Here is a 26,789-nt window from a genome sequence, read left to right on the forward strand (position 1 = left end):
TTGAGATCATGCCATATAAAGATCAGATGATGGAACTGGGGGAAAGTTCCGCGCCAGCGTGGTAGCTGTCATCCCCTATCTGAATGGCTGTGGAAGAGGGATTAGCCTCACCTCTTGCTTGGCCCCAGAGGGCACAACTAGTAGCTGCAGAGAGAAGTTGTAAAGAAGAGATGTAGGCTTGAGGTCAGGAGCTTCTCCCTAACCATCCACGCTTAGCTGCCCTGGCCCCACCCAAGAAATGCATCATGAGGTCTTTGCCCAAAGGCTGAATGGCCAGTTGCTGGCAGGGATGGTGTGGCGGGCCTGTTTGCCTTCTTGTTTAGAAACTCGATGCCTCTCCCCCCTCCCCGCCCCCAATTCTACCAGTTCATCTATACATTCCTATTCCATGAGCAAGAAAGGCATCCTTGACTGGTTAGGGCTTGTACAGGACTTTACAAATCAGGCTAGAAGAGAGGAGGGGGAAGGGGGATTTCAGACATGGAAAGGAAATGTTTGAGTCTCCGTCTGAGGAGCACCTCCCTCCCAGCCTTCTCCTGAGGCCATTCCCCGCTGGTCTTCACTCCCAGGGGTGCCCAGGATGAAGCTGTCCCTTGGGGCCTCTCAGGGCATAGACCCAAGTCAAGGTAATTACATTCTTCAAATGTTTTCCATGTTGAGACCTAACAACAGCCTGCTGGGCCCTAGCCCTCTCACACATTAAGCCCAGGCAGAGTTGTAGGGCCTCCTCCCAAGTCATTCATTCCTTGCCTTCTCTCTCTCTCCCTCCTCCCTCTCTCTCTCTCTCTCTCTCTCTCTCCCCCCTTCCTATTCTTTGTCTCTCTCTCTTTCCTCTCTTCTCTCTCTTCTCTCTCTCTCTCTCTCTCAATCTGTCTTTGTCTCTGTCTCTCTCTGACTCTTTCTCTTTTTGTCTCTCTCTCTCTCCATCCCTTCCCCCTCTCATTCCCACCCTGTAGTTTCTCTCCTCCATACAGAAGTCTCCTAAGAGTTCTGTCTCTGTCTCTTTCCTTCCCCCAATTCCCACCTCTCAAAGCAATGCCTCAAAATAAATGTGAACAAAATGAGAGTCATTCTCTTCCTCCCAGATATTCCTCTTTCCTTCTTCTTCTTTTCCCTTCCACCTCTACCTCCCTCACCTCCTCTCTTCTCTTCTTCCCCCCTTCCTCCTGCCTTTTCTCTTACTCTTCCCCTCCTCTCACTTTCTCTTCTTCTGCCTTCTCTCCTCTCCTGCCTCCTCCCCTCTTCATCTTCTCCCCTCCTTCTTTCTTTCCTCCTCCTTTCCTCCCCTCCTCCTCTTCTCTATCTGCATCAAGGGCCATACCCTCAAGGTACACAGCCTGGCACCCACAGTGCTGACTGTTTTAGACCTGTTGTACCTCAGGCTGATCCGTGGACCTGACCATCAGCTCGCTCCATCACTGGGCCATCCTCGTCTGGTCACCCACTGAGCGCCACCCTCCAGAACCTCACCACTTTCAGCCTTTAACTTCCCTCCTTGGGTCTCTGGGCTTCTCCTCTGCTTCCTCCAGGCCACAATGTACAGGTAGCCCCTTCCTCCTGCAAGGCAATTATGGTCACTTCTGCTTCAGAGCCTTCAACAACTCCCCAGTCTGGACCCACAACATTTAACCTGGCATTCAAAGCCCTCGACAAACTAGCACCTTCTCTTTTCAACCACACTTTTCAACACTCCCCTTCATTGGCATTTCACCACTGGCCCTTGAAAAAGCCCTGTACTTTCTCACCTCCCTGACTTTGCTTCCCCCATTGCCCATCACCGTGCTGACTTCTTCCCATCTCTGACTAGTGAAATCCCACCTATTGCTTTAGGCCCAGCTGAAATGTTTCCTCCTCCTGGAACCCTTCCCTGAATTCCCTCCTTCCCACTCCCCTTTTTGGCTTTTTCAGTCTAACTGACCTGGGCTGTCTCACTGCCGATGGAACTTATTTGTGGGTCGCGATTATTTTGGTTATCACTGTTAGTAGCGTCTGTGTCCTGGCCCTCTCTGCTCCCTGGAAGCAGCAAGCCTCCCCCCTTACCCAGCCCAAGGTTGGGGCCCTAAATAAAGTCAGGGTCCACCGAATACGCACCCAGACCTGGCCCCAGAAGGATGACTAACTGCTGTCTCAGAGTGACCCAGAGCTGCCCTCCCCGTGCCCTTGGGTTTGGGGCCACGCTCCCCAAGGCCCGCGGAGGGGAAGGCACAATCGGACTGGGGGTGGCACAGTCAGGGTCCTGGCGGCAGGAGGGCGGGCTGGGTCGGCATGCCCAGGGCAGGGCCAGAGCCAGGCCCGGCTCCGGCTATAAATAACTGGCTCCAGGATGGGGCAGAAGGGGTATGGGGGACGCTGCCCTTGTTTCTGCCAGCCGGGCGGCTGGGGTGGGGGGGCACTCCCTGGACACGCCCATCCCCCGTATGAGTCCAGTCTCCGCAGAGGGGATGGGGGGATCTCGGGGCGGGGCAGGGCTCGAGGAGAGGGGGAAGGGGACCGGTTCCCGCCGGGGCCCAGGCGCACGGAGGCATGGCTACGGCTAGGGCGCTGGAGCCCCCCCGGCCGAGCTTCCGTTCTGCCCTCTGGGTCCTGATTCTGAAGCCCCTGGCACTGCCTCTGCTGCTGCCCCAAGTAAGTGCCCAGAGGGAGCTGGCAGGACATCTCAGAGCGCAGTGAGACTAGCCGGCCGGGGGAAAGGAACAGGCCAGCCGGGCTGGGTTTCTCAGAGCTCACTGCGGCTCAGAGGAAGGGAATGTGAGCTGGGCTTTCAGCGCAATGTGGGTCCGCGGGAGAGGAACTGAACACACCCGAGCTGGGGATCTCAGAGAGCGAAAGCGGTGCGTCCCGGAGGAAAGGGAACAGAAGAATTTGGGCATCTCCGAGTACAATGCGGTCGATTGCGGCGTTGGCCGGGAAAAGTGGGAGAGCGGCCAGAGGAGAGGGACACGCGCGGGCTGGGAGAGAGGGACACACGCGGGCTGGGGGAGACCCGAAGGGAGGAGTACGTGCGGACTAGGGATCTCAGAGCGCCGTGGAGCTAAGGCGAGGGGGTGCAGTAAAGAAGAATGGCATATGGGGTGGGAAGGCGGTCTCAGAGCGTTGTGAGGAGGGGCCTGGAACTCTCCTGGGGGCAGGCAGCCCTCCCTCAGGATTTTCAGACGCCCCAAAAGGTTCTCTCCTTGTCCGGAAGAATGTGCTGCTCTCAGGAAACTGGGAGCTGCTTTCCCTCTCCCCCTCCAATCCTCATAGCACCTGGACTCTTCCCATTCCTGACATTCTCCTGACTCCCTCAGACCTTCTGGCCTCAGACCCCCAACCACGCCAAAGCTTCAGGTCCCAGGCTCCGCACTGCGCCTGCGTTCATGGGCCAAGGCCTTCAGCAGCACTCGGGAGAGGTGAGGACTCAGGTGCATAGATTTATACTAAAGAGACGTTTGAGCTAAGTAGTTTTTGTTTGTTTGTTTGTTTTTTTACTGAAAACCGTGTCTCCCTCTTCTATTGAGAAGGAACATGGTGGGGCGGGGGTCTGTGATATCAAAGGGAGAGGGACCAGACCTGTGGTTTCCTGCCCACAGGGAACTCCCAAGTAAAGAAGTCCCTTCACTAGTGCAGGTCAGCACCTGCTTGGCAACATAGAGTCTCAGTTGCTCCTAGAGCAGTGAAAAATGAAGTAACTTGTTCAGGGTCTCATGGTCAGAAGTGTTAGAGGCAAGACTAGAGCCTGCCTCCTGGTCCTTCCTGGCTTTGAGGGCAGCTCTCTGCTGGCCTAGGCTGTGTTATTATACAGGCTGGAAAGCAGATCTGGAGAAGGAGCCTGATCTGGGAGCCCAGATGGTGTTCTAGGACGAGCAGAAAGCTTGTTTAGGAGAGATGAGGAAGCTGGAATCATATTGTTTGACTCAATCCAATTGGACAGATTGGACTCAATCCCTATTGGACGCAGCTTCTCCTGTGTGTCAGGCACTGAGTGAGGGGATCTGACATCAAGACAGAAAGAAAAAATACAAAACAGGTGCAACCTTCAAGGAGGACCCAACATTGAGATGGTTGAGTAAGTGTGGGAGAATTTGAGGAACAATCATGCAGCAATAAATAAGTGCGGGATATGTGGGAAGTCTCCATTGGAGGGCCTTAGACTCTATGCTGGGCTTAGTTTTGTTCTGCTGAGCTTTTTTGGATAAAAGCAGAGATGGAATCTTTGTGAAGGGTGCAGATGATAGAAGCCAGGAGGGATGACAGTTTGACTCACAAAGGATCACCAGGCAATCAAGATTAGGCTGAATCTGATAAGGTAACATTTAACAGTGATCAATGTAAAGTCTTACATTTGGATCCAAGTAATCAACTTCCCAAGTATAAGTTGGAGAAGGATTGACCTGAAAAAGACCTGGGGGTTCTAGTGGGCTCAGCGGGTGTCAGCAGTGGGACGTAGCTGCCAAAGAAGCCAGTGTGATCTTGGGCTGCATTAAGAGGGCCAAACTTCAGGAATAGAGAATAGAGAGGGGATCACACCACTGAACTTTGCCCTTGTCACACTTCATGGGGAATGTTTGATTCAATTCTGGGGACCACAGTCTAGGAAGTACATTGATAAGATGGAGAGTGACCAGACAAGGGCAATGAGGATGGAGAAGAAGGGCTTTGAGTTGGAGACCTATCAAAACTTCCTGAAGGAACTGGTGGCATAGTAGCTGACTTTGAGTGTCTGAAGAATTATGGTGAGGAAGAAGGGTCAGACTTGTGTTGTTTATCTGCCCACAGGGCAGAACCAGGAACAGTTGGAGGAAGGGGAGAGCTGTAGGGAGGCAGATATAAGCTAAGCATCAGGAATGATTTCCTAACACACCTAACAGTCAAAAAGTAGAATGGGCTGCCTGGGGAAGTAGTGGGTTCTCTTTCATTGGAGGTATAGTGTCTGCAGGCATTATTGTCTGTCTTTTCACCCTCTTTATGCTCTCAAGGGACATGAACTTCATCCTGAATCTCTATTTGACTTTGGATTAGAAAATCCTTTTAACTCTTTAATCTCTGATTATTAAACTGAACCCTATACAGAGTCATTTCAGGGGATCGCTTGTGTCTGAGGCCTCCTCGGGTTTTTTCAACCCTGAGGTTTCCTTCCTTCCTTCCTTCCTTCCTTCCTTCCTTCCTTCCTTCCTTCCTTCCTTCCTTCCTTCCTTCCTTCCTTCCTCCCTTCCTCTCTTTCTTTCTGTCAGTTTCCTATGCAGCATAGTACAATTAAATAAAAAGTCCAAAGGATTTGAGGTCTGAGGAACTAGATTCAAATCCAGCCTCTGCCCCTCAAGCCAATGCCTGTATACCTGGGAAATAGAAGTCACTTCACTGGGTCTCAGTTTCTTCAACCCTAAAAAAGAGGGGATGGACAAGGTGACCTTGAACATCTCTTCCAGTTCCAAAGTTACAATCCCATGTTTCAAATGAAAAGGAGGGGAAGGCAAAGAACGAAAGTCCCTTTGGGAGCCTCTTGAAGGCATCTCCTTCCGCCTCAGTCTTTTGTTCCGCAGGATTGCTGCCTTCGGTGGACTTGCAGCAAGCCTGGCACTGCACTCAGTGGTCTTGGAGCAAGGCTGGGTGGCTAGCTGCCTAGTGCATGGGGGAAGGGTCCTTGTTTAGGTACAGGTTGGATGAGGCAGTTGCCCATGTCCTTTCCAGCTCTGACATTCTGGTATTCTCTAATTCCGTGATGGAAGGCTTCCCATAAGAGATGGCACCTCAACACATACTTGAAGGAAATTAAGGATTTTAAGGGGCAGCTAGGTGGTGCAGTGGATAGAGTGCCAGCCTTGAAGTCAGGACAACCTGACCCTGGCCTCAAACACTTACTAGCTGTGTGACCCTGGGCTAGTCACTTCACCCTGCTTGCCTCAGTTTCCTCATCTGTCAAATGAGCTGGAGAAGGAAAAGGCAAACCCCTGCAGAATCTTTGCCAAGAAACCCCCAAATGGGGTCACAGAGAGTCAGACCCAACTGAGCAACTGAGCAAGAATAAGAATTTTGGAGATGGAGGCGAGAAGGGAGGGCATTCTGTCAGCCTGTGCAAAGACATGCAGGTGAGAGGAGACCAGGCAGGAGGCCAGTTTGGGAACATAGAGGGAGAATTATGTCTGGAAAGGCAGGCTGGAGGTAGACTGGGAAGGGCTTTAAATTCTGGAATGAGGCCATAGAATGAAGGGAACAAGGGATCAGGGAACATAGGGAGAGGGTGAAGTCCAACCCCCTCATTCCACAGAAGCTGGGGGGGCACTTCATGAAGACCACACTGTTATCTTCTTGGTTGAATGCTGTGTCAATCCCAGAAGGCTGCCTGGAGGAGGCAGTTCCAAGGCCATGCTCTTTGTTGAGGCCCTGGTCAGGAGAGCTTGTGCTAGCTGCAAGTTCATGGGTATTTCCTTCTTCTCTTCAGAGAAGTTTGGCTAGATTCTACTCCCAGAACAAGGGTGTCTTAGGGTTTGCAAAGTTGTCCTGTAATGTGGATAGCATGACTATCGTTGCCTCATTTTAGAGATGAGAAGACTGAGTCTCAGAGAAGTTCAGTTAATAGAGCTAGTAAGGATCATAGAGATAGGATTTGGCCCCAGATTTTTTGTGCTTTCTCTACTATGCTAAGATGTCTCTGGTACTGAGGCCAAGCTAAAGGAAGTAAGGAAGAATTTTGAAGCCCTGTGCTTGCCAAGCATGGGTGAGATTAATTTAGAAGACTTGGGCCTGAGTCCTGGTATTGTGAGAGCTTGGACAAGTCTCTCTGGGGATCAGTTTCCTCCTTTGTAAAATGAGTAGGGGAGATGGGGAAGGGATTTCTCAGATCCCTTCCAGGCCCAGTCCCCTCTGTACTTATAGACAGGAGTTTCATGGGTCCTTGTTTTCCTGACATGTCCCCAGATACCCCATCCTGCCCCCATCACCCCAAGCAGTGTGTGTGTGGGGGGGGGGATTGGCTTGCATGCCAGCGGCACCATGGAGGCACAAGTAAAAATCTATGGAGAGGTCACTTCTGAGCTTCTATCTGTACCCAAAAGGTTTGAGGGTCAATGTGGCCTCTCAGTGGAAGGAGGAAACAGGTCATTAACTGGAAAAACAAAGGAAATGCATCATGGCAGATGTGTTGGAAAGGGGACAGAGCCCAGGATGTGAGGTGTATATGTGTGTGGGGGGGGTAAACCTCGCCTCCCCACCTGTAAAAGAGCCCTGATCTTCCCAGAACACAATGGGGGAGGGAGGTGTTATGGCAGTGTTAGATAGGGGGAATCCCAGACCATCAGAACCCTAAGGGACCAAGATGGCTTCCAATCAGCTCTTGGCTGAGCGAGAATCTTCTAGACAGCTGCTCACCCAGCCTCTGCTCAGAGATCCCTGGGGAGGGGAGCTCCTGCCCGTCAGCCCACTTTGGGGAGCTCTTCCTGGTGTTGAGCCTGAATTGGTCTTGACAGCATCCCTGCCCTTACTCCACATGACCAGCCTCAAGATACTGAACTCAGCTCTCGGTCTGAGTTCCTTCTCCAAGCTAAGGGGACTTCTTCAGCTCCCTCCTCTCATCCTCACTGGGCCTGATCCCAGACCCTTCTCCAACTGTTGACTCCTTCTAAACACTCCCCAATCCATGTCCTTCTAGAAATATGGCACCTGAGGCTGAGCCCACAGCTCAAATGGGAGCAGGAGCAGGCTCAGGAGTGCTCTGCAGAGAATGAAGTTTCACCAGGAGCGCTCACAAGGTGCCTGGAGATTCTGTCCTTTCCCAGGACATCTCAGGTTGCTGGAGAGTTCCCATCCAGCTAGGGGTTGAGCCGTCTGCTTCATTTACAGCCTTAGTATTTCTCACCCAGACACTCTCCTTTGAAATGCACCTGTGTCCTTGTGAGCAGAAGCTTGGTGCTAAGCACATTTCTTCTCAGGAAGACAGCAGGGATGGGAGCTCAGGCCCTGCTCTGAGCATCAGGAGGCCCCAGTTCTCAGCCTGGCTCCATTCAATGAAAGAGCAGGCTTGGGCCAGCCTGGCTGGGATTATAGATTTAGAACTGAAAGACGTAAAGGTCACCTTCTCCAGGGCCCTCACTTTACACATAAGGAACAGAGGCCCAGAGAGGGGAAGCAGCCTGCTCAGCAGCTAGATGAAGACCTGAGTTCAGATCCTACCTCTGGTGATTACTAAGCATGTAGGCAAATCCATATCCTCTCAGGGCCTCAATTTCCTCGTCTGTAAAATGAGAAGGTTGGCCTTGGTGACTCCTGAGGGCCCTCCTGGTTCTGGATCTAGCATCCTTTGATCTAAAGAGGTCTCTTTCAGATCCATGGATGGATGGATGGATGGATGAATGGGTGGATGGATGGGCACATAGGCAGATAGGTGGATATATGGAAGGAGGGGTAGATAGAGGGAGGGATGGGTACATAGGCGGATAGATGGATGGAGGAATGGATGGATGAATGGATGCACAGGCAGATAGATGGATGTATTGAGGGAGGGATAGATGGATATATGGAGAGAGGGACAGATGGATGGATGGGTGAATGGATGGATGGATGGATAGATAGATGGATAGGTGCATAGGTGGATAGATGGATGGATGGAGGTCATGGAGGACACACAAACAGATGAACTAGAAGGAATGTGTTAACCTTGTATGTAGATAAAGGGTTAAGTATGTTTTGTAGGACTGGGGCAAGTTCTCTCCCTTTCTTCTATTAGCCTCTAAGAAGACTTCATGGAAAGGGTTGGATCCTCAGAGCTGCTTGAAGGGAAGGTGTGACAAACTGAGGCAGGGAAGACAGTGGTAAAAAATCATTGAAACACTCTGACCTTCAGTAGGTTCAATCATAGAATTTCTGAGTTGGGCGGCCCGAAGCAGCTGGCCGGCCCCATGTGTGCCTGACAAAAAAGCCTTTCAGTATCCTCCTTGACAAGTGGCTAGCCAGCCTCTGCTTGGGAATTTTCAAGGAGGGAAAGCTGCCGCCTCCTCCCCAGGTGGCTCAATCCAGCTCTGATGGGCAGGATGTTTTTGATTGTCCCCCCCAATATCAAGCCTCAACCTACCTCTTCACAGTGTTCACCCCATTAGCCCTGGTCCTCATGCTTCCTCTACATGGCAGCATTCCAGACTCAGCTGTCATGTCCCCTAAGACTTGCCTTTTCCAGGTTAGACATCCTCGCTTCCCTCAGATGGTTTACAATGGGGGCCTGAGGCTTGGATGTCTCTTCGTTGTGGTCACCCTTGCCTAGGCTCTCCAGAACTCCTCCATGTCCTTCCTCAAATATCCTGTTCTGGGCCCTTTTCTCTTCTCCCTCTACTCTTTCTCTCTTGGTGAGCTCATCAGCTGCCATGGGCCCCATTCCTGTGTCTGGGTCAGTGATTCCCAGATCTCTAGACCAGCCCTGCCCTCCCTTCGGATTGCGAGTCTCACATCACCAGCTGCCTGCAGGACATTTCCCCTGTATGCAGGCAGCTCAGATGCGCCACATGGAAAGAAGAACTTGTGGCCTTCTTCCTTACCCCATTCCCCAGTGTTGAGAGGAGAGAGCATCCTGGTCAGATGGGAGAGTGCCACCTGATGCTTTGGGTTTCCTGATTTCTTTTTCTGGCCTTTGACTTCAACAAGGTTGGTCTTGACCCACAACACAGAGAAGCCATGTATGTATTAATAATCACTGGAAAGAGACAACCCACAATTACCCTGCCCCCTGCCCCTGCCACAAAGACATGGCTCATTAAATACAAGCAGAGGTCTCTGAGCCCATCAATTCTTCCAGGTGAGCCCTGGGGTGATGAACTCTCATCATTGTTCATCTCAGCACCGCGGCTGCTGTGCCCCTTTCCACAGTACTTCCTAGACTGCTCAGCCATGGAATCACACAGACAAGGGCAGAATCAGAGCTGGCTGGAGAGGACATCAGAGGCAGCTGATCCCAACTGTACTGACCAGGAAGCCCTTCTCCAGCCCCCCCTCTCCCCCCAAGGACTCATCTATCCTCCTGGAAGAGCGCTCTGACCCTCGGGCTGTGGGAAGCCATCGAGCCCTGCCTTTGAGCAGGGCCGCTCCAATCCCAAGCCAGCTGAAAGCTATTTCCCTCACTCAACAGTCGGTCCTCTGAGCATCTTCCCAGCTTCCCTGAATGGCCAGCCTCATGTTGGGCAACACAGTGGGGAAATGTAGAGAGAAGAAGCTTTGGGTCGGTCAATAAACATTTATCAAGCACCTACTATGTGTCAGGCATTGTGCTAGTGCTGGGGATAGCTTTATGGGGCTCACTGAGCCATCCTAGTCAAGAGCCCACGGAATCATCAAATCAATTGGGTGACTTTGCCTTTGGACAGAGGTGGGAAATGGGCACTGAGGCCTGGGGGACAGAAGGGACCATTGAAGCCAACTTAGACTGGAGCGAGGACCTCCAGTGTAGACACCGAGTGGTCTTGGAGACCTCCAGGGCTCCCCCAGCCCTGGCCGCTGTGGTCTCCATGACATTGGACCGGCCCCTGCCTTGCTCCATCCAAGGGATGCTCTGAGGCTCAGGTGAGCTCATGCTGTGGAACCTCCAGAACAAGGCCAGTGCATTCACTTAACAAGAGCCCTGAGCCCTCCTGTTGGGTGGCAGGCCCTGAGATGACTCCGTCGCCGACCTGCCCAGGAAGAGTCCAGGACCTCTGCAGGGAAAGGAAAGCAAACGTGCTTCCCCAGAAACAGTTCTTAGTCCCCCCCTTCTCTCAGATTGCATGATTCAGGGGCAAGAGCTGATAACCTGGTAAAGAAAAGGTTCAGGGGTCATGTGGAGGAGGGGTTGGCCTCTCTGCTTGGAATCACAAAGAGATCCGTTGAGGCCCGGGGTCAGGAGACACTTCCTGACAATTAGAGCTGTGCACACATGGAAATAGCTGCTCTGAGAAGGGGTGGGCTCCCTTCACTCAACATCTTCAAGGGAGGCTGGGCCACCACTTATTGGGTAATGGAGGGGATTCCTTCTGTGAATGGACTGGACTAGGACAGGGGCTCTTCATCTTGTATGTGTGTCAAGGATGGTGGTCAAGTGGTCAGGCAAAGCCTCTGCCCCCTTCTCAGAATCATGCTTTTAAATGTACAGAATAAAACACACAGGACCACACACCATCCCTAAAGGGGGAGGCCTTTTGGGGAAGGGCCTCAGGGGGCTGAGCTGAGGGGGCTGTGGCAGAAGGGACAATCCACTCTGGGGGGGATTGTAGTGAAACACAGTCATCAAGCTATTTTGTTAATGGGTTCATTAACATGGGTCCCAGTTTAGAAATCCCTGGACGACATTGTTTCTGGGACCCCTTCCAACTCAAAATCTGTGGTTCTGTTTTTCTTTGATATAATTTTAGAAACCTCCCTCCTCCTGATCCCAGTCTGCAAATATGTTGCCAGTGACTTGGACCTAATGTCCACAGGCCTTTGTCTCTTTGCAGGGACCCAGTGGTGGCCCAGCATGCACCTCTGACTTTTCATGAATTAATGAGGCCACCACATCTGCTCTCTGGCTCTGGGTTATGTAGTGAGGGGCCGATGACTGTTTGAAACCCCAGGGGCTGTGTGAGACTTGACCAGAGTGGGGCATTCCCTCCTGCCACAGTTCCCCCACCCCCACCCCTGCTGCTGAGGAGAGCTCAGCACCCTGGGGTCTGTCCTCTAAAGGGCCTCCCCTGTAAGGACCGCTCTCTCCTTCCCCTTCCCCATGGTCTCAGAGCTATGATTGTCCCCCTGGCTTTGGGCACAGAGGGACCACACTGACCCAGACAGAACCATGGGGTGGCAGATTCTCTGAGTTCAAAAGAGATCTCTAAGTCAGACCCAAAGCCACACCATCCCTGACAAAGGGTCAGCTGGCCTCCTACTCAAGACCACCAGTGATTTTGGGAAACCACCACCACCATTAACTCAGAGTCCTTGTCACTGAACCATCGGCTCAGACTGAGAGCTGCCTAGGGACCTGCTGGGTCAATAACATCATTCTACGGAGAAGGAAACTGAGGCCAGAGAGGTTTAATGACTTGCTCAAGGTCACGCATTCACTCTTTGTCCTAGATTTTCTGTCTGGGGCAGAATCAATCTGGGCCCTCTTACATAATCGAGTCCTTCAAGTACTTGGAGATCTTCGTACTTCTCGTACAAAGTCCTCCCCCCTCGAGGTTAAATGTCTGCGCTGTTCTTATTTCCTGCTGTGGGCTCTGTGGTTACTTTTTCCCAGCTCTGCCTCTGTTCACCTCAGTCCTCCCATGCTTCTCTACCATTTCGTACATCCCATGCCATCAGTTTGTTGGTGGGAAGCCACCCATCCATTTCAGCCCTGTGTTTCCCAGCCGGCGTCCTTTCTCCCAGTTTTCTTTCCTGGCCCTTCTCTGTTGGGGTCCACCACGCCCCTGGTGTCTTCGTTGTTACCACTTCACTCCAGGACTCAGCAGGTGCTCCAGTAGAATGTCGGGGGAGGGGTCCTTTGTTTCTGAAAGGAGTTGGGGGTCATTCAAAGAGGTCGGCCGTTCCTTGAAGGCAACCATTCATCCTTAATAGAAAATAGTGATGATGGTGGGATGCTTTAAATTCTGCCAGGTGTTCCACAGACCTCTTACTTGACTCTGTTTGGCATTACCATAGATGGTGGGCTTAGACTTCCCCGATGGACCAGTAGTTGATTGACAATAGACAAAGCCCTTGCTTAGAGGGAGAGAGGAAGCCTGGGCTGCTGGGGACGGGGGCGGGAAGAGTGGGGAGTGGCGACGCTGCCTCCCTCCAGCCCCTCTCTGCTGCTGTTCCCCAGGAACACCCCCAAGGTCCCCAGCAGAGCAGCCCTGTCACGCAGGGGGAGATGAGACAGACAGACAGTCCATCAGCACTGGTTACACACTTCTTGTGTGTCAAGAAATGTGCTAGGTGCTGGGGACGCAGAGAAAGGCAAACCCTTGATTCCTGCCCTCGAGAGGCTTACACCCTAAGGGGAGAGGTAGCAGTTACTCCTCCTTATTGGCCTGCTCAGCTGCTCTGCCCTTGTCTGGTCTGTCTGTATCCTCACAGGGGAGGGGAGGGAACACTTATTAAGCACCTGCTGTGTACGAGGCACTGTGAGAGACAGGACCTTTTACAGATGAGTTAAGTAATGTGCCCAAGGTCAGGCAGCTAGTAAATTTCTGGGGCTAGATTTGAATACAGGTCTTTCTGACTCCAGGCCCAGGACACTTCAAGGACTAGCAACCCTCACAGCACCTGGGCTGGAGGAGAAGAGACAGCTGACAATCTCTGCTTTGCCTATTGCTGAGTTCCATTACTTTTGGGCTTTCTGCTGTGGTTCTGAGGCCAAGAGCCACCACTGAGCAGAAGGTACAACTTCAGGTTCACCCCACACCATCACCATGGTCTTTGCATGCTCGTTGAAGCTTATTCTCAACCCTCACCTCTTCCAGGAAGCCCTCCCTGATTCACCCCATGCCTCCCTTACCACTCACCCTCAGTCCCAGAGGACCCAGAGCCCATGTGGCCTCTGCTTGGAAGCCCCCAACCTGGGGCCCCCACCCCCAGAGGCTCTGACCATCAGGAAGTCTCCCCTGACTCCAGCATTCACTTTCCCCCCAATGCTCCTCATTCTGACCCTTGGGGCCCAGCTGAGCTGGGCTCATCCTTCTTCCCTGTGACAGCCCGTTATGTGACATCATCCTGCTGTCACCAACGTGGGCATGAGAAATGTTTATTGTTATTAATCACTGGTTTCTTCCACACCCCCCCATCTCCCTACTCTGGCTGCTCATGAGATCTCAGATCTAGAGCTAGAAAGGAACTCAGAGGCCATTGTAACACACCTCTGCAAGTTACAGGTGAGGAAACTGAGGCCCATGGAGGGGAAGTGACTTGTCCAAGGTCACACAGACAATTCTTCTGACCAGGTGCCCAGCTGGGCCTACGGTGGCTTGTTTTCTTCCTCCAGTGACCTGGAGCTGGGCACTGGGGAGGGGTGTCTGTGTGTGTCTATGTCTATCTGTGTGTGTGTCTGTGTGTGTCTGTGTGTCTATATCTGTGTGTCTGTCTGTGTGTCTGTGTGTTTGTGTACCTGTCTGTGTGTGTCTGTATCTGTGTGTCTGTCTGTGTGTCCGTGTGTTTGTGTCTCTGTCTGTGTGTGTCTGTGTGTGTCTGTGTCTGTCTGTGTGTCTATGTCTGTCTGTGTGTCTGTGTGTCTGTCTGTGTCTGTCTGTGTGTCTATGCCTGTCTGTGTGTATCTGTGTCTTCTATGTCTATCTGTGTATATCTGTGTGTCTGTCTGTGTGTGTTTGTGTGTGTCTGTGTCTGTGTGTCTGTCTGTGTGTGTCTGTGTGTCTGTGTATCTGTGTGTCTGTCTGTGTGTGTCTGTGTCTGTCTGTGTGTCTGTGTGTCTGCCTGTGTCTGTGTGTCTATGCCTGTCTGTGTGTATCTGTGTCTTCTATGTCTATCTGTGTATATCTGTGTGTCTGTCTGTGTGTTTGTGTCTGTGTGTCTGTCTGTGTGTGTCTGTGTGTCTGTCTGTGTGTCTGTCTGTGTGCTTGTGTCTGTGTGTCTGTCTGTGTGTGTCTCTGTGTCTGTCTGTGTGTGTCTATGTCTGTCTGTATGTGTCTGTTAGCCTGTGTGTATGTCTAGTAGTGTGTGTGTGTCTGTGTGTCTGTGTGTTTGTGTGTATGTCTGTGTGTCTGTGTGTGTGGAGGGCGGGGGCCACTCAGGAAATGTCAGGTAAATGAAAGAAAACTGCTTCGCACAAAATAAAGACCCCGAACAGGCCAGGTCTGGCTTCCTCTCCAGCCAGGGACCTTGGCCGACCTTGACCAGGCAGGGAGGGCCTGGGAGGAGAGGGGGCCTTGTTCTGTCCTTGTCCCTCCCTCCCTCCCTCTGCCTTGTAGGGCAGGAGCCGGTAAACCTCTGTGGCTTAGAGCAGGGGCTAAATTTAGAAGCGGGTCTGAGCCAGGCCTTCCCGGATGAGCCTGCGGCCAGCGGAGCCTGGAAGGGCAGGGAGGGGCTTCTAGGGCAGCCAGGCTCGGCATTCTCTCTTCCCAGGGAGTCCTCTTATCTGTCTCCTCCCCTGAGGTGTGAACGAATCCAGTGTCACCACCACAGGAAGACCCAGGGGGGCTTCCACAGTGCACACCCATGTGTTTATGTGTTTATATATGAGTATGTGGTGTGCATACGTGTGCATGTGAGTGTGTGTGCACAAGTGCATTGTGTATGTGCACTTGTGTGTGTGTGTGTGTGTGTGTGTGTGTCCTCATCACAGAAGGGCCATTTCTAGGGTATTTTCTAGGTGCTCTAATGTGCCATCATTCCCACACTCTCCCTGCCATCCTCTCCTCTCTCACATATAAACCCCCCAGGGTTGGGGTCCTCTGTGTGTCAAACCCATTCAAGAGCATAGCTTTTGAGCTCCCATCGGTGTGTTCGCTTTCATTGACAGGACATGCTGTCTGACTCCTAGTGGATCAGCATGTGTATGAAGTGGAAAAATAGAAAAGTTCAGTAAAGAAGTCACAGTTGTTCTTTCTCCATCATCCCGGCTCCTATCTTTGCTTTTATGATCTACATCTCTCAGTAAGAAAAACTTGAAGCTGGCTTGCCTCCCTACCTGAGAATTTAAAGGTTTGCAAAGCACTTTGTAGACATTTATCTTGGACCTCAACCAAAAAAAAAAAAAAGAAAAACCAAACCTGTTGAGTATGTTATATAGGTATAAGCCCCATTTTACAGATGAGGAAACTGAGGCTCAGTGTCAATGAGAGGCCCAGGGCCCCACAAGCTTGTCATTTAGAGGCAGGATTCTAACCCAAGTCTTCTGACCACTTCTAGCTGTTTCTATGAAAAGATTCTATTCTGGATCCTGTCCTCTGGTACAGTGAAAAGAGGACTGCCTTCTCTAGTCAGAGGCCCCAAGTTCAAATTCTGACTCCGCTGCTTCCTACCTGCTGGACTTTGGACAAGTCACTCAGCTTCCTGGGTCTCTGATTCCTCACCAGTAAATGACAGGGTCGGGCTAGGTCACCTCCCAGGTGCCTTCCAGAGATCAGTGACTGAGCCCAGGAGCCTCCTCAGCTGCTATCCCACTGCAAAGAACTGGACGAACTGAAGCCCAGGAGGATGTGAGGGAGGAAATGCCCTCCCTGGGTGGGAATCCAACCCCCGCAGTCTCTCAGTCTGCTCCTGCTATGGCCCCCTCCCTCCTCAGGCCTCATAGAGGCCTCTGGGCCATGCGAATTCTCATGGCCTAAGCACAGAAACCAGCATGTCACTGCGGAAAAAACCCCTGCCTCTGAAGTCAGAAGAGCTGGCTCACATGCTGCTTATGGCACTTACTTCTGAGGGGGCTCTGGGCCTCGGCCATCTCCTCTGTAAAATGGGGGTTGGATAGACAACTTCCAAGCCCCCCCCCATCTTGGCAGGGTCAGGATGAGGGGGCAACAACCAGGAGAACTAAAAGAGAGGTCCCAGGAAAGGTGACCTGCAGAGTGGGAGGAGTAGACGAGGGGACTGGAGAGGCTGAGGGACAGAGGGAGAACTGATCTGGGGCTGTCCTGCTGGACCCCATGGCCCCACAGGCCACCAAGCTTGGTACTCCCCGTTCTCCATGGCCACAAGCCTGAAGAACAGGAACTCACAGCAAGTCCAACAGCTGGACACGCTTCTCTCCTGAGCTAGAACCCAGGAGGTGTTCTCTTTCCCTTGGTTCCAGGCCTTGAAGGTCATTTGAGATCCCAGAAGTATCATTTATGCTGTGGACAGGACAAGGAGGTGAGCAAGCCTGGCATCTGGTGCTGGCTCTGCCTTTTCATCTTTGGGTGGCCTTGAGCAAAGAATTCCTGCCTCTGGGCCCAAATCTCTGCCTTCACAAGATGAGGTGGTGGGAAGGGCCCCTGAGTTCCCTTCTTGCTCTGTGTTCTCTGGGTCCTAAAGACCAAAGCATGAAGCTAGATGGTGGAGCTGGGCAGGAGGCCTGGGCCAGGGCCTGAAGGTCAGGTGGGAGCAGCCAGCCTGGGCTGAAGCTCTCTCTGGTCTCTCTACACTGCAGCCCTCTTTGGTGAGCCCCCAGGACTGCTAAAGAATCCAAGTAGGCTCCACCTCTTATGGGGTCCAGGAGAAGGTGGTTGATTGGGGTGGGGGAGAATGAGGGAAAAGCAGGGACAGACCCTGACCCTGAGGCTGGGCCAAGCAGGGTGATCTGGCCAGGCCAAGGCACAGCTGCATGTGTGGCCCTGCGTGCATACCTGACAAGCCTCCTCCTCCTTCCTCCAGGTCACCCCACTGGGCGACGCCTCTACAGACTTGCCACTCAGGGAGCTGCTGGGTCATTACTGCCACCTGCTCTCAGCCTTCTCCAATCTCACAGGTAAGGCTCAGTAGTGCCTCAGGTGTGTGTGAGAGGTGACAGGTGAGATGTGGACGCAGGTTGGCCATGGAAATAGCTGGCGAGCTTTGGCATCCCTTGTGGCCTGGAGAGCTGCTGCAAGGCGTCCACCTACAGCTTTTTTTTCTCCTGCTCCTTGCCAGCCCTGAGCCCCGGGCTTGGGGAGGGAGTCTGGTGCCAAATCCCTGAACAGACAACAAACCTGGGGCCGGGGGCAGGTGAGGGTGGTTCTTGGAGCTTAAATTCAAAGCAGAGGGAGGGTCCTCTTAATCATGACAGAGGGTAAAGGTGAGCCGCTGTGGGAGGGGAGGTGCTAGGGTCAGGCCTGGTTCCTGGTTCTCTGGCCTTGCTGTGGTCATTATCATTGTCCCTGGTGGTAGCTGTTCTCCAGAAGTGACCAACTAGGTGGGGCATTCCGGGTTTCCTGGTGCCTGCTTTTCTGTGCCAGTCGTGCTCAGGGGGTGAGAGGTGGTCAGGAGAACTGGTGATGTGCAGCTGTCTGTCCACCCACGGCCATGGAGACGCCCTACTGCTTGAGGACAGCCTCAGAGGGCTCAGCGGGGACTGAGCAGCCTCTTCCATCAGGGTGTGGTCAGTGGGGCTGATTTACCGTGGATTCGGAACAAGGACACGTGGGTTCTACCTGCTACGTGTGTGCTCTTGGGAAACCCACTCATCTTTCTGTCAGTCAAACTTACTGGCAGTTACTAAGCACCTACCATGTGCCAGTGCCAAGTGCTAGGGACACAAAGAGAGGCGAAAGACGGCCCCTGCCCTCAAGGGCTCACAGTCTAATGGGGGAGACAACAAATGTTTACAAACAAGTTACATACAAAGTAAATAGGAAATAATTAAAAGAGAGAAGTCGCTAGAGTTAAGGGAGTTTATAAAGCCTTCCTATAGAAGACGGGATTTCTGAGCCCCAGTTTCTCAGTCCATGAAAGGGATTAATAAAGCTCGGGTTGCCATGAGGATGAAAGGAGAGAATCAGCATTCCCAAGCGCCATGTAGTCATAGGATTTGGCGTGATCCCCACTCACTCCATTGCCTTCCATCGTGCTGGCTGGCACCCTGAACTACGGAGTGGTCTCTGTCATGTGCCCACATTTGGTTCTGTGTGGCCCTCCCTGCTTTCTGCAAGCATAACCAAGGCAGAAAGGGGTGGGGGAAGGGGAGCCTTTCCTCGTGTTACCTGAGTATCTATCGAGGACAGATGGATCTGATTCAATCTTGGATACCTACCAATTATGGCTTGGCCAGCCCCACACCCCACCCCCGCTCCGAGATTCTTCCTGAGACTCTGTCCTTTAATTTCTCCCCTTAGGGTTTGAGACTCTACCCCTGCCAACTACCCAAGGCTTCTAATCAGCATTTAAGCAGAGAATTCAGGACCATAATGAAAACGAAAGGAGTGACTGTTCTACCCTTAATCTCTGCTGCTTTAGTGAGCCAGCAGGAAATAGTTCTCACCCCAGTTTAGTGGCATCCCACCCATCCCCGAGTGCTGTGGGCTCAGTCCCTAGAGCCTTCCGGCACCAACACGGAAAGTCTAAGAAGCAGGGCTCTGCCCTGCCTGCCGGCAGCGTGGCAGGCCCACGGTCTGGGTTCCCACATGACAGCTGTTCCACCTTGACCCCACTGCCATTCAAACGCAGTCCCCACAGCTCCCGTCCTGGCTCCCCCCTTCTGGCTCACTCCCAGAAGCCTGTTTGTGCATGCCTGCTCTCTCTCCAAGCACATGTGGCCGGGACTTTCTGGTGCATTCACTTTTAGCCAACAGTACTCATGGCTTCAACAGCAGGCTTCCCAGCAGCTGAGGGTTGGGGTGATGACCCAGAGACAAGGCAGGAAGATGGATATTCCGGGCAGAGGAGACTTGGAGGCCAGGAGGCCCAAGGAAAAGGTGGGCAGTGGAAGCCAACTGAGAGGGAGCCCGTGCTCAAGAAGGAAATGGGGGAAGAGAAGAAAGAAGAGAAGAAAGCCAGGAAAGGTGGCAGGAAAAGAGAGAGCCGTGGAGGCCAACCCTGCAGCTCACTCCATCAGCATTCCTGCTCCTGACTTTGGGTAGATGGGGATCAAGAAGGGGCAGATCTGTTCTCCAGGTGTGTAGACCCTGGAGCCAATGGTGATGTCAGTAACTGGTGTACTTGGGGGCCTCAGTTTAACTTGTCAGTACCTACCCCTGATTGTAGGTGTTCAGGTGTATATGGGGGGTTCTTCCATCCTTTATCCCTCTTCCCAAACTTTGTCCCTGAAAAGCCTGAGTGATCCCCCGGCAGCCACTGTGCTCTCTGGGACTTCAGAGCCTGCCTGGGTTATGATCAGAAACTTAGCATTGCCAGGGACCTTAGAGGACATCCGGTAACCCTTCATTTTACAGGTGGGGAAACTGAGGCCCAGAGAACGTAAGGGTTCGACCAAGATCACAAGGGTCAGAGCTGAGGGTTGAACTCAGATCTTCTGACTCCAAAATCAGCACTTTGCCAGTGATGGGTGTGAGGCAGATCCTCAAAATGGCATTATTTTACATTTCTCTAATTCTTGGGGATTTGGAACAATATATGGCTGCTAATAGCTTTGCTTTCTTCCTTAGAAAACCGCCTGCTTGCATCCTTGTTACAAAACTAGGGAGTGTCTAAGTCTTGCTGACTCCAAGCCCCAGCCTCTCCACTACCTCTCTATTCACTGCCTCTTCCCGCTCCGCGCCCTGGTAACTTTGCTATGCTTTCTTTTGTTAATTATTTCCGGGCTGCCTGAGGATGGAGGCTGGGGCTTTCCCCATCAGCCACCTTTAGGTAAGGGATGGGAGCTTGTCTCTCAGTAAGGATGCCTCAGTCGGGGGTCTGCCTGGATCTGTAAACCCCAGTTATTCCACAATCCCTGGGCTCTGCAGTTAGCAAGAGATTTTCCTTTAGTAGACAAATGTTTGTTCTCTCTTGATGACCTCTTCTTCGTTTGCATCTGCCTCTGGAGGACAATAGGGCACACTGTGAAATTGTTTCATTACCGAGCAGTGGCCTTTTCTTACAAATTGTCAGACATCTTCTCCCTTCTCCCATGTCTCATGTATTAGGAAGTCGCCCCAAAGCCAACCCGCCAGCCTGTACTGTTGTCTGCAGCTCTGGATGACACCAAAGAGGCCCACCCCCCTCCCTTCAACCTCCAGGGACTGAGCTGCTTCACATTGTGTCCTACCCAGGGGGCTGAAGGATGTGGAATTGGGATTCATTGGGAGATGGGGAAGCTCTTGGGTAGAGCCAGCCCTAGCATGTGTGCAGTGCTGAGGAGTGTCAGAAAGACCCCATTACACACACACACACACACACACACACACACACACACACACACACACATATACTAGACAGCCAGAGAGGAAAGGACATGTGGTCAATGCCTACAACATAGCTAGAACATGAGCTGAGTTCAGTCTAAGCAAGATGGCCTAAGGCTGCATCAGGGCTCCCCTTCCTATGCTTACTACCTTGATAAGTGATCTTGGACAAGTCTCTGACTCTCTCTGGGTCTCTATTTTCTTAGATATAAGCTGAGAAGGGGTCACTCCATGATGCCTCTTGACCTGAGATCTGATTATTATCACATGTCAGGGCAGAAGATAATGGCTCCATAGCCTATGTACTCCAGTAGCATTCCCAAGATGGGAGGGGTAGTTGGATGGCAAATATGAGGGAAGGTGAAAACAAGTGTCCCACTGGAGGCATGTTCTACAATCCCCACAACCTGGAGGAACTGCGTCAATGTGGTTGCAGATCCCTATACGTAGCAGAATAAGGGAAAACTTCCAAACCAAGATCAGTGGACCAGGCTGCCCCTGAAGGAAGGGGCTTCCCATCCCTGGGGGATTCAGGCTGGGGAGGGGATGGACAGTCCCACCAAGCTCCCTTACAGCACCAAGATGCTATCACAGGAAGTTCTTATTGGCCCATCGAAGGCGGTCCTCAGGGGTCAGGGAAGAAAAAGACCAGTGTGGGCTGGAGGAGTCTGGGAAGGCTCCCTGATGGAGGTGGCATCAGAGGCTTGCTGCCTCCTCTTCTCCCCACTTCCCCACCTCCTCCTGCTTCCTCTCTTGCTTTTCTTTCAGGCTGGGCTTCCTATCTATCACCTTCCTTCGTCTCTTTATCCTCAGCATGTCTCCCCTAGTCCTGCCTCCTACAGGATGCTTTCTGGGGTTCAGACTTCTTTTTTCATTGCCTCAGTTCTACTTTGGTGGGCTAAACTTTCCCTGCCCAGGGCATCTCATTTGGGCTATGCTTCACCCTTCTGGGTAAGCAGTGCTCATTGGGTCCGAGGAGGAGAAGGCAGAAGAGTTCCTTTCTTGGCTTAAAGATGATTGTTGCCCATCTGCCCCTAATCACGGTGTTTCAGAGTCGGAAGGGACTTAGTCCACCCTGTACGGACACCCAATGGAACTTTCTTGGTGAGCGCTCAACCTGCCTCTTCTTGAAGACACCCATCGAGGGGGTGCCACCTCCCCAGGCAGCCCATGCCACCTGGGGACACCTGGAATAGTTAGGAAAGTTTTCCTGACCTCAAGCCTCGATCTATCTCACTGCACAAGGCATCCAGACTCCAAAATCATCCAGGCTTCCAAAGTCCAAGGTTAGTGACCGGTCTACTGGGTTTCATTGTCAGAGTTGACCTCGCTCAGATGAACGCCAGCCCCGTGGCCCTCACAACCTGGCGTGGCAGGATCCGTGGCTTCTCTGGACACCCTCCCTACATCCTAGAGCAAGTCCCTGAAAAGCCAAAGAAGGAAATGAGCTCCTCCTCCCTCCTTTGTCTTTCTTTATACTCCTGATTCCTCAGCTTTGCTCTGTTTCACTCTCTGTCTCTGTTCCAGATTACCCAGGAGCACACTGGGCACAGGCCTAGGTCCCTAGGGTCTAATGCTTTAAGTGATACCTTTGGCAAGCAGAAATCCCACCATAGGGCCAGGCATAAGCTCCAGGCAAACAGTTTGTTTACCAGTTGACAGTCCCCTCTGCCCACCAGCAGGTTGACTCTAAGTCCCAGCCTGGCAATAGACATACTTCAGGCATGAGTGACACTGAGAAGTTGAATCTTCAAGCCCTGGAGAACAGGAAAAGGCTGAGGCCACAGCCACCTTTCTGAGAAGGTCCGCAGCCCCACAGCGGTCATGGAGGGTCAGGGATGGTTGCCAGAGACAAGGGATGCCCCAAAGAGAGGCCAGAGGCTGGAGCCGAAGGACAGGGTACAGATCAGAAGTGTGAGTGACCCCACGTGGAGAACAGAATTCTGGAAGCGGGCGAGAGAGGACACATGACCTAGTGGCAGCACCATCGTCTGATGCTGGATGAAGGAGCAAGGAGCCCAAGACAATTGTCACACTTGCTGTCTGCTGCCAAGGCACCTGAGACGGGCCCATCGTCCAGCTTCTTCTAATGGTTTCCAGCTGGCCAGCTCCCCAGAGCTCCCTGTCACTGCCCACTGGGGGGAGCTGGCCACCTCCAAGCAGAGGCAGGTACATGCTACTTGCTCAGTCCCAGACCAAGCTCACCACCTACCACAGACCAGCAGGCTGCCCCACTCCCTTCAGCGACAGCTTCCAATGGAGCCATATGAGAAACTCTTCCTGTGTGATTTGGAGAAAATACGGGGCTTTTTGTCCTGCTTTGAGGGGCGTGATTTTGTTGGTGTAGGGACTGCCCATACCATAAGGTCATTACCTCCCCACGACTTCTCGTTCTCAGACAAACACTGGCTTTACGAGTCAGAAGGCCTCCAAGGCCCTCCGCACTGACCCATGGCTGACTCCCATTCCCGACAATCCAGCCTTTGCTTAAAGACCTCAAACAAGAGAGACCTCACTGCCTCTGGAGTAGCTTCCTCTCCGCTCAGAACTTAAGTGTCAGGAAATGTTTCCTCGTGTCCAGCCTCAATCTGCTTCTGAGGCCAAGTGAAATAAACCTCATTTCAGATGTTTGGAGGGAATGACCACACCCTCTTCCACTTAAACATGCCCAAGTTCCTTATCCTGACTGGCTCCCTCTGGGCCCTAACTCATCAGTGTCTTTCCTTCCTAAACCATGGTACCCAGAACTGAACACAGTCCTGCACATGATAGGGTCTGACCAAGGCAGGGTATACAGGGACTCTCACCTCCCCATTCCTGGAGACTGTTGACTCACTTGAGGCTTGTGGTCCGCTAAAAAAGCCCATCTAGCTTCTTCACAGCAATGGTTGTCTAGCCACGTCTCCCCTATTTGTGGGGCTGGATTTTTTGAACCCATGTAAAGGCGTTTGCATTTATCATATTTCATTGTATTGGATTCAGCATTTGTTCAGCCATTTCAATCATACCCTACTCTTTGTGACCCGATTTGGGGTTCTACTGGCAAAAATACTCGTGTGGTTTGCCATTTCCTTCTTCAGCTCATTTTATACATTAGGAAACTGAGGCAAATAGGGTTAAGTGACTTGCCCAGGGTCACACAGCTAGTAAGTGTCTGAGACTAGATTAGAACTCAAGAAGGTGAGTCTTCCTGACTCTAGGCCTGGTACTCTATCCATTGCACCACCTAGCTGCCTAAGATTCAGCATTTTTAACTAAATGAATCAAGAGGAGGCTCTTGAAAGGGCTGGCCCTTCATCTGGACCTTGAAGGGAATAAGGGTTCCAAGAAGCAAAGGGGAAGATATTCCAGGCAAAGGGACAACTTGTACAAAGACACGGAGAGGAAGGAATTCCTCCACAGAGGAGAGCATTACATGGGTCAGTTTGGCAGGAGTGTGGGTTGGACAAAAAAATCAACCTGGAAAAACAGACCAGGGACAAATTGAGAAGGACTTGAAATGACAAACAGAGGAATCTGCATCTTATTTTGGAAGGGACAGGGAGCCCCTGAAGATGCTTTGGGAAGACCAGCTTGACATCTGAGTGGAGAATGGATTAGAGAGAGGAGAGACCCATTGGGGCACTATGAATAGTCCGAGGGAAAGGGGCCCAAGTGCTCATGCCTTTGGGGCTGGCTTTCTTTGCACTGGTGGGCTCACTGTGTCTCCATGTTGTTCTCTCTGTGCTGATTCCTTTGCTCTGCATCAGTTTGTACAAGTCTTCCCAAGTTTCTCTGAACTCTTCACTTTCATCTTGGTAACAGTCCATTGCATTCATATGTCAGAGTTTGTCCATCCATTTCCCCACTAATAGGCAGCCAGCTTTGTTTCTAGTTCTTCCCTTCCAAAAAAATAATGGGATCTCTGAGTCAAAGAGCCAACTATTAAGAACAGTTTAGTCACTTTTCCCCACATAATTCCACATTGTTTTCCATAATGGTGGGACCAACTTGCAGCTTTACCAATCATGTATCCGTGTACCTACCTTTCTGCAGCCTGTCCACCATTAGCAGTTTCATCTGATTTTTTAAAAAATTATCCTTGACAATTTGATGGATGAGATATGAAAGCCAAATAATTATTTTAGTTGTGCTTTGGTTATTGGTAGAAAATTGGGGTGGTTTTTTTGGGTGGTTACTTGTATTGAACCTGGAGTCAGTAAGATATGAATTCAAATCCTGCCTCAGATACTAGCCAAATGACCATGAACAAGTCACTTATAACTGTTCTCAGCCTCTGTTTCCTCATCTGCAAAAAAAATAATAGAACCTACCTAACAAGGTTATCTCGAATGAGATAATATAAGTAAAGCACTTTGCAAACCATAAGCACTACATAAATGTCAGCTGAAATTATTGTTATTATCATCGCTAATCTATCTCACTCCTTCCATTCTTTGAAAAAGTGCTTTCTCCTCCTGGCTCCCCTAGGGAGCAGACATGTTGTTCCTCAACCCTGTGTGCATTTGTGGAAGCATATAGCCCCTCCCCTGCCCCCATCACACTCTGAAAGTCATCTTGGCTGCCATACTTGCTTACTCAAGGTCAGCTGACTATCCTTTAGCTTCACTTTGCTGGCTGTCCTGGCTAAAGCTTGTGGCCAATTGCTCTGGCAAACTGGGCATGTATCCTTCTTATTCAGTGCTAGAGGGCTCAGTCCCATGAAACTTTGGTCTGTATTTTCCCATAAGCCCTGGACAAAGTCTTTGGCCAATGCCCTCCCCCATCAGATGGGAACTTCTTGAGGGCAGAGACTGGGTTGTGCCTTTCTTTGAATCCCCAGCATTTAGCACAGTGCCTGGCCCTGAGGAAATGCTTAAATATTTATTGCCTGACTGAGTGACTGACTCTGAAGACCTGATTGTCTTAAAAATTCTCATTTCCTTTAATGATGATTAGGCTTTTTCTCAAATTTATTTTTAAAATTGTAGTTTTGCTCTAATGTCATTCACTTACAGCAAACTGACAGAATCGCATTTTCTGCTTTTGTTGCAGAGTTTTATAAGTTCAGGTTATATTCTCAAAATGAGTTATGCAGCATTGATAGCTCACTTTTATAGCCTAATTTTAAAATGTAAAATGCTAAAAGCAACCAATGGGAAACAAAATAATAGAGCAGTAATCCTGTTTTCTGTTTTTAATATAAATCTTAAAATGCTTTTCTGTTTGATTTTGTTTCTTAATTACAAACCATGAAAGAAGCCCCAAATGTCTTGGCGCCTGGGAGGAGCTTATAGAATGTAGAGCTGGAAGGTACCTCAGGGGCCATCGAATCCAACCCATTCATTTTACAGATGAAGAAACTGACTGAATGCGTGCTTGGGCCCCTCCCCTGCCAGTAAGGACAGAAAGTGTTGGAAGGTTTGGGGAGGAAACACCTGGGCTCCCACAAGAATCAGGGGAGGTGGTTGGGGGACAGATTGCATCACCACATTTTCTAGCCAGTTGGGAACATGCTTTAAAAGTTCTGATCCCCTTTTTGGAGGCTTCTCATTTGCTTGTTATAGCTTCTTGTCCAGGCCCCAAGGGGGAAAGTGTGCGCGTGCTCTCTCTCTCTCTCTCTCTCTCTCTCTCTCTCTCTCTCTCTCTCTCTTTGTCTGTGTGTGTCTCTCTCTGTCTCTGTCTCTCTTCTCTGTCTGTCTGTCTCTCCTCTCTCTCTCTCTTTCTCTTTCTCTCTTTCTCACTGTCTGTCTGTCTCTGTCTCTCTCTGTCTCTGTCTCTCTCTCCTCTCTCTTTTTCTCTTTCTCTCTGTCTCTCTCTTTCTCTTCTCTTCCTCCTCCTCCCTCCTCCTCCTCCTCTTCCTTCTCCTCTCTCCCTCCCTCTAGGGAATACCAGATCCTCCTGATACCTTGGAAGATTCTCACCACCTGGCTTGAGGAAAAGTTTACTGCTCCTGGCACAGCCTGTGGCAGATGCCATGACACTGGCTGAAGTCATCCAGCCTAGAAGTTCAGATGGCAGGACCTCCATCTGAGCACAGCTAAGCCTGGGCACCAGGAGAACCTCTCATGGAGCCAAAGGCCCAGGGCTGGGCAGCAGCAGAGAGAAAACTAGGAC

At 51.4% G+C, this 26,789-nt stretch overlaps 1 protein-coding gene across 2 annotated transcripts in view; it reads left to right on the top strand.

Annotated features, from left to right (window-relative positions):
* The first annotated feature begins 2,486 nt into the window (after positions 1-2,486).
* CRHR2 (corticotropin releasing hormone receptor 2) overlaps positions 2,487-26,789 on the top strand; it is a 100,528-nt gene continuing 76,225 nt past the window's right edge. Inside the window, exons 1-2 of one of the 2 annotated variants that reach the window (XM_020964467.2) lie at positions 2,487-2,625; positions 17,251-17,344. In XM_020964467.2, coding sequence (XP_020820126.1) covers positions 2,524-2,625; positions 17,251-17,344 — 196 coding nt within the window. In that variant the 5' untranslated portion in view covers positions 2,487-2,523. Of the gene's footprint in view, positions 2,626-17,250; positions 17,345-26,789 lie in introns of those variants that run through there. The other variant, XM_020964472.2, reaches the window with a different exon arrangement.

The sequence above is a fragment of the Phascolarctos cinereus genome, unplaced genomic scaffold (assembly GCF_003287225.1).
Source record: "Phascolarctos cinereus isolate Bilbo 61053 unplaced genomic scaffold, phaCin_HiC Scaffold_4;HRSCAF=312, whole genome shotgun sequence".
Taxonomy (NCBI): Eukaryota; Metazoa; Chordata; class Mammalia; order Diprotodontia; family Phascolarctidae; genus Phascolarctos; species Phascolarctos cinereus.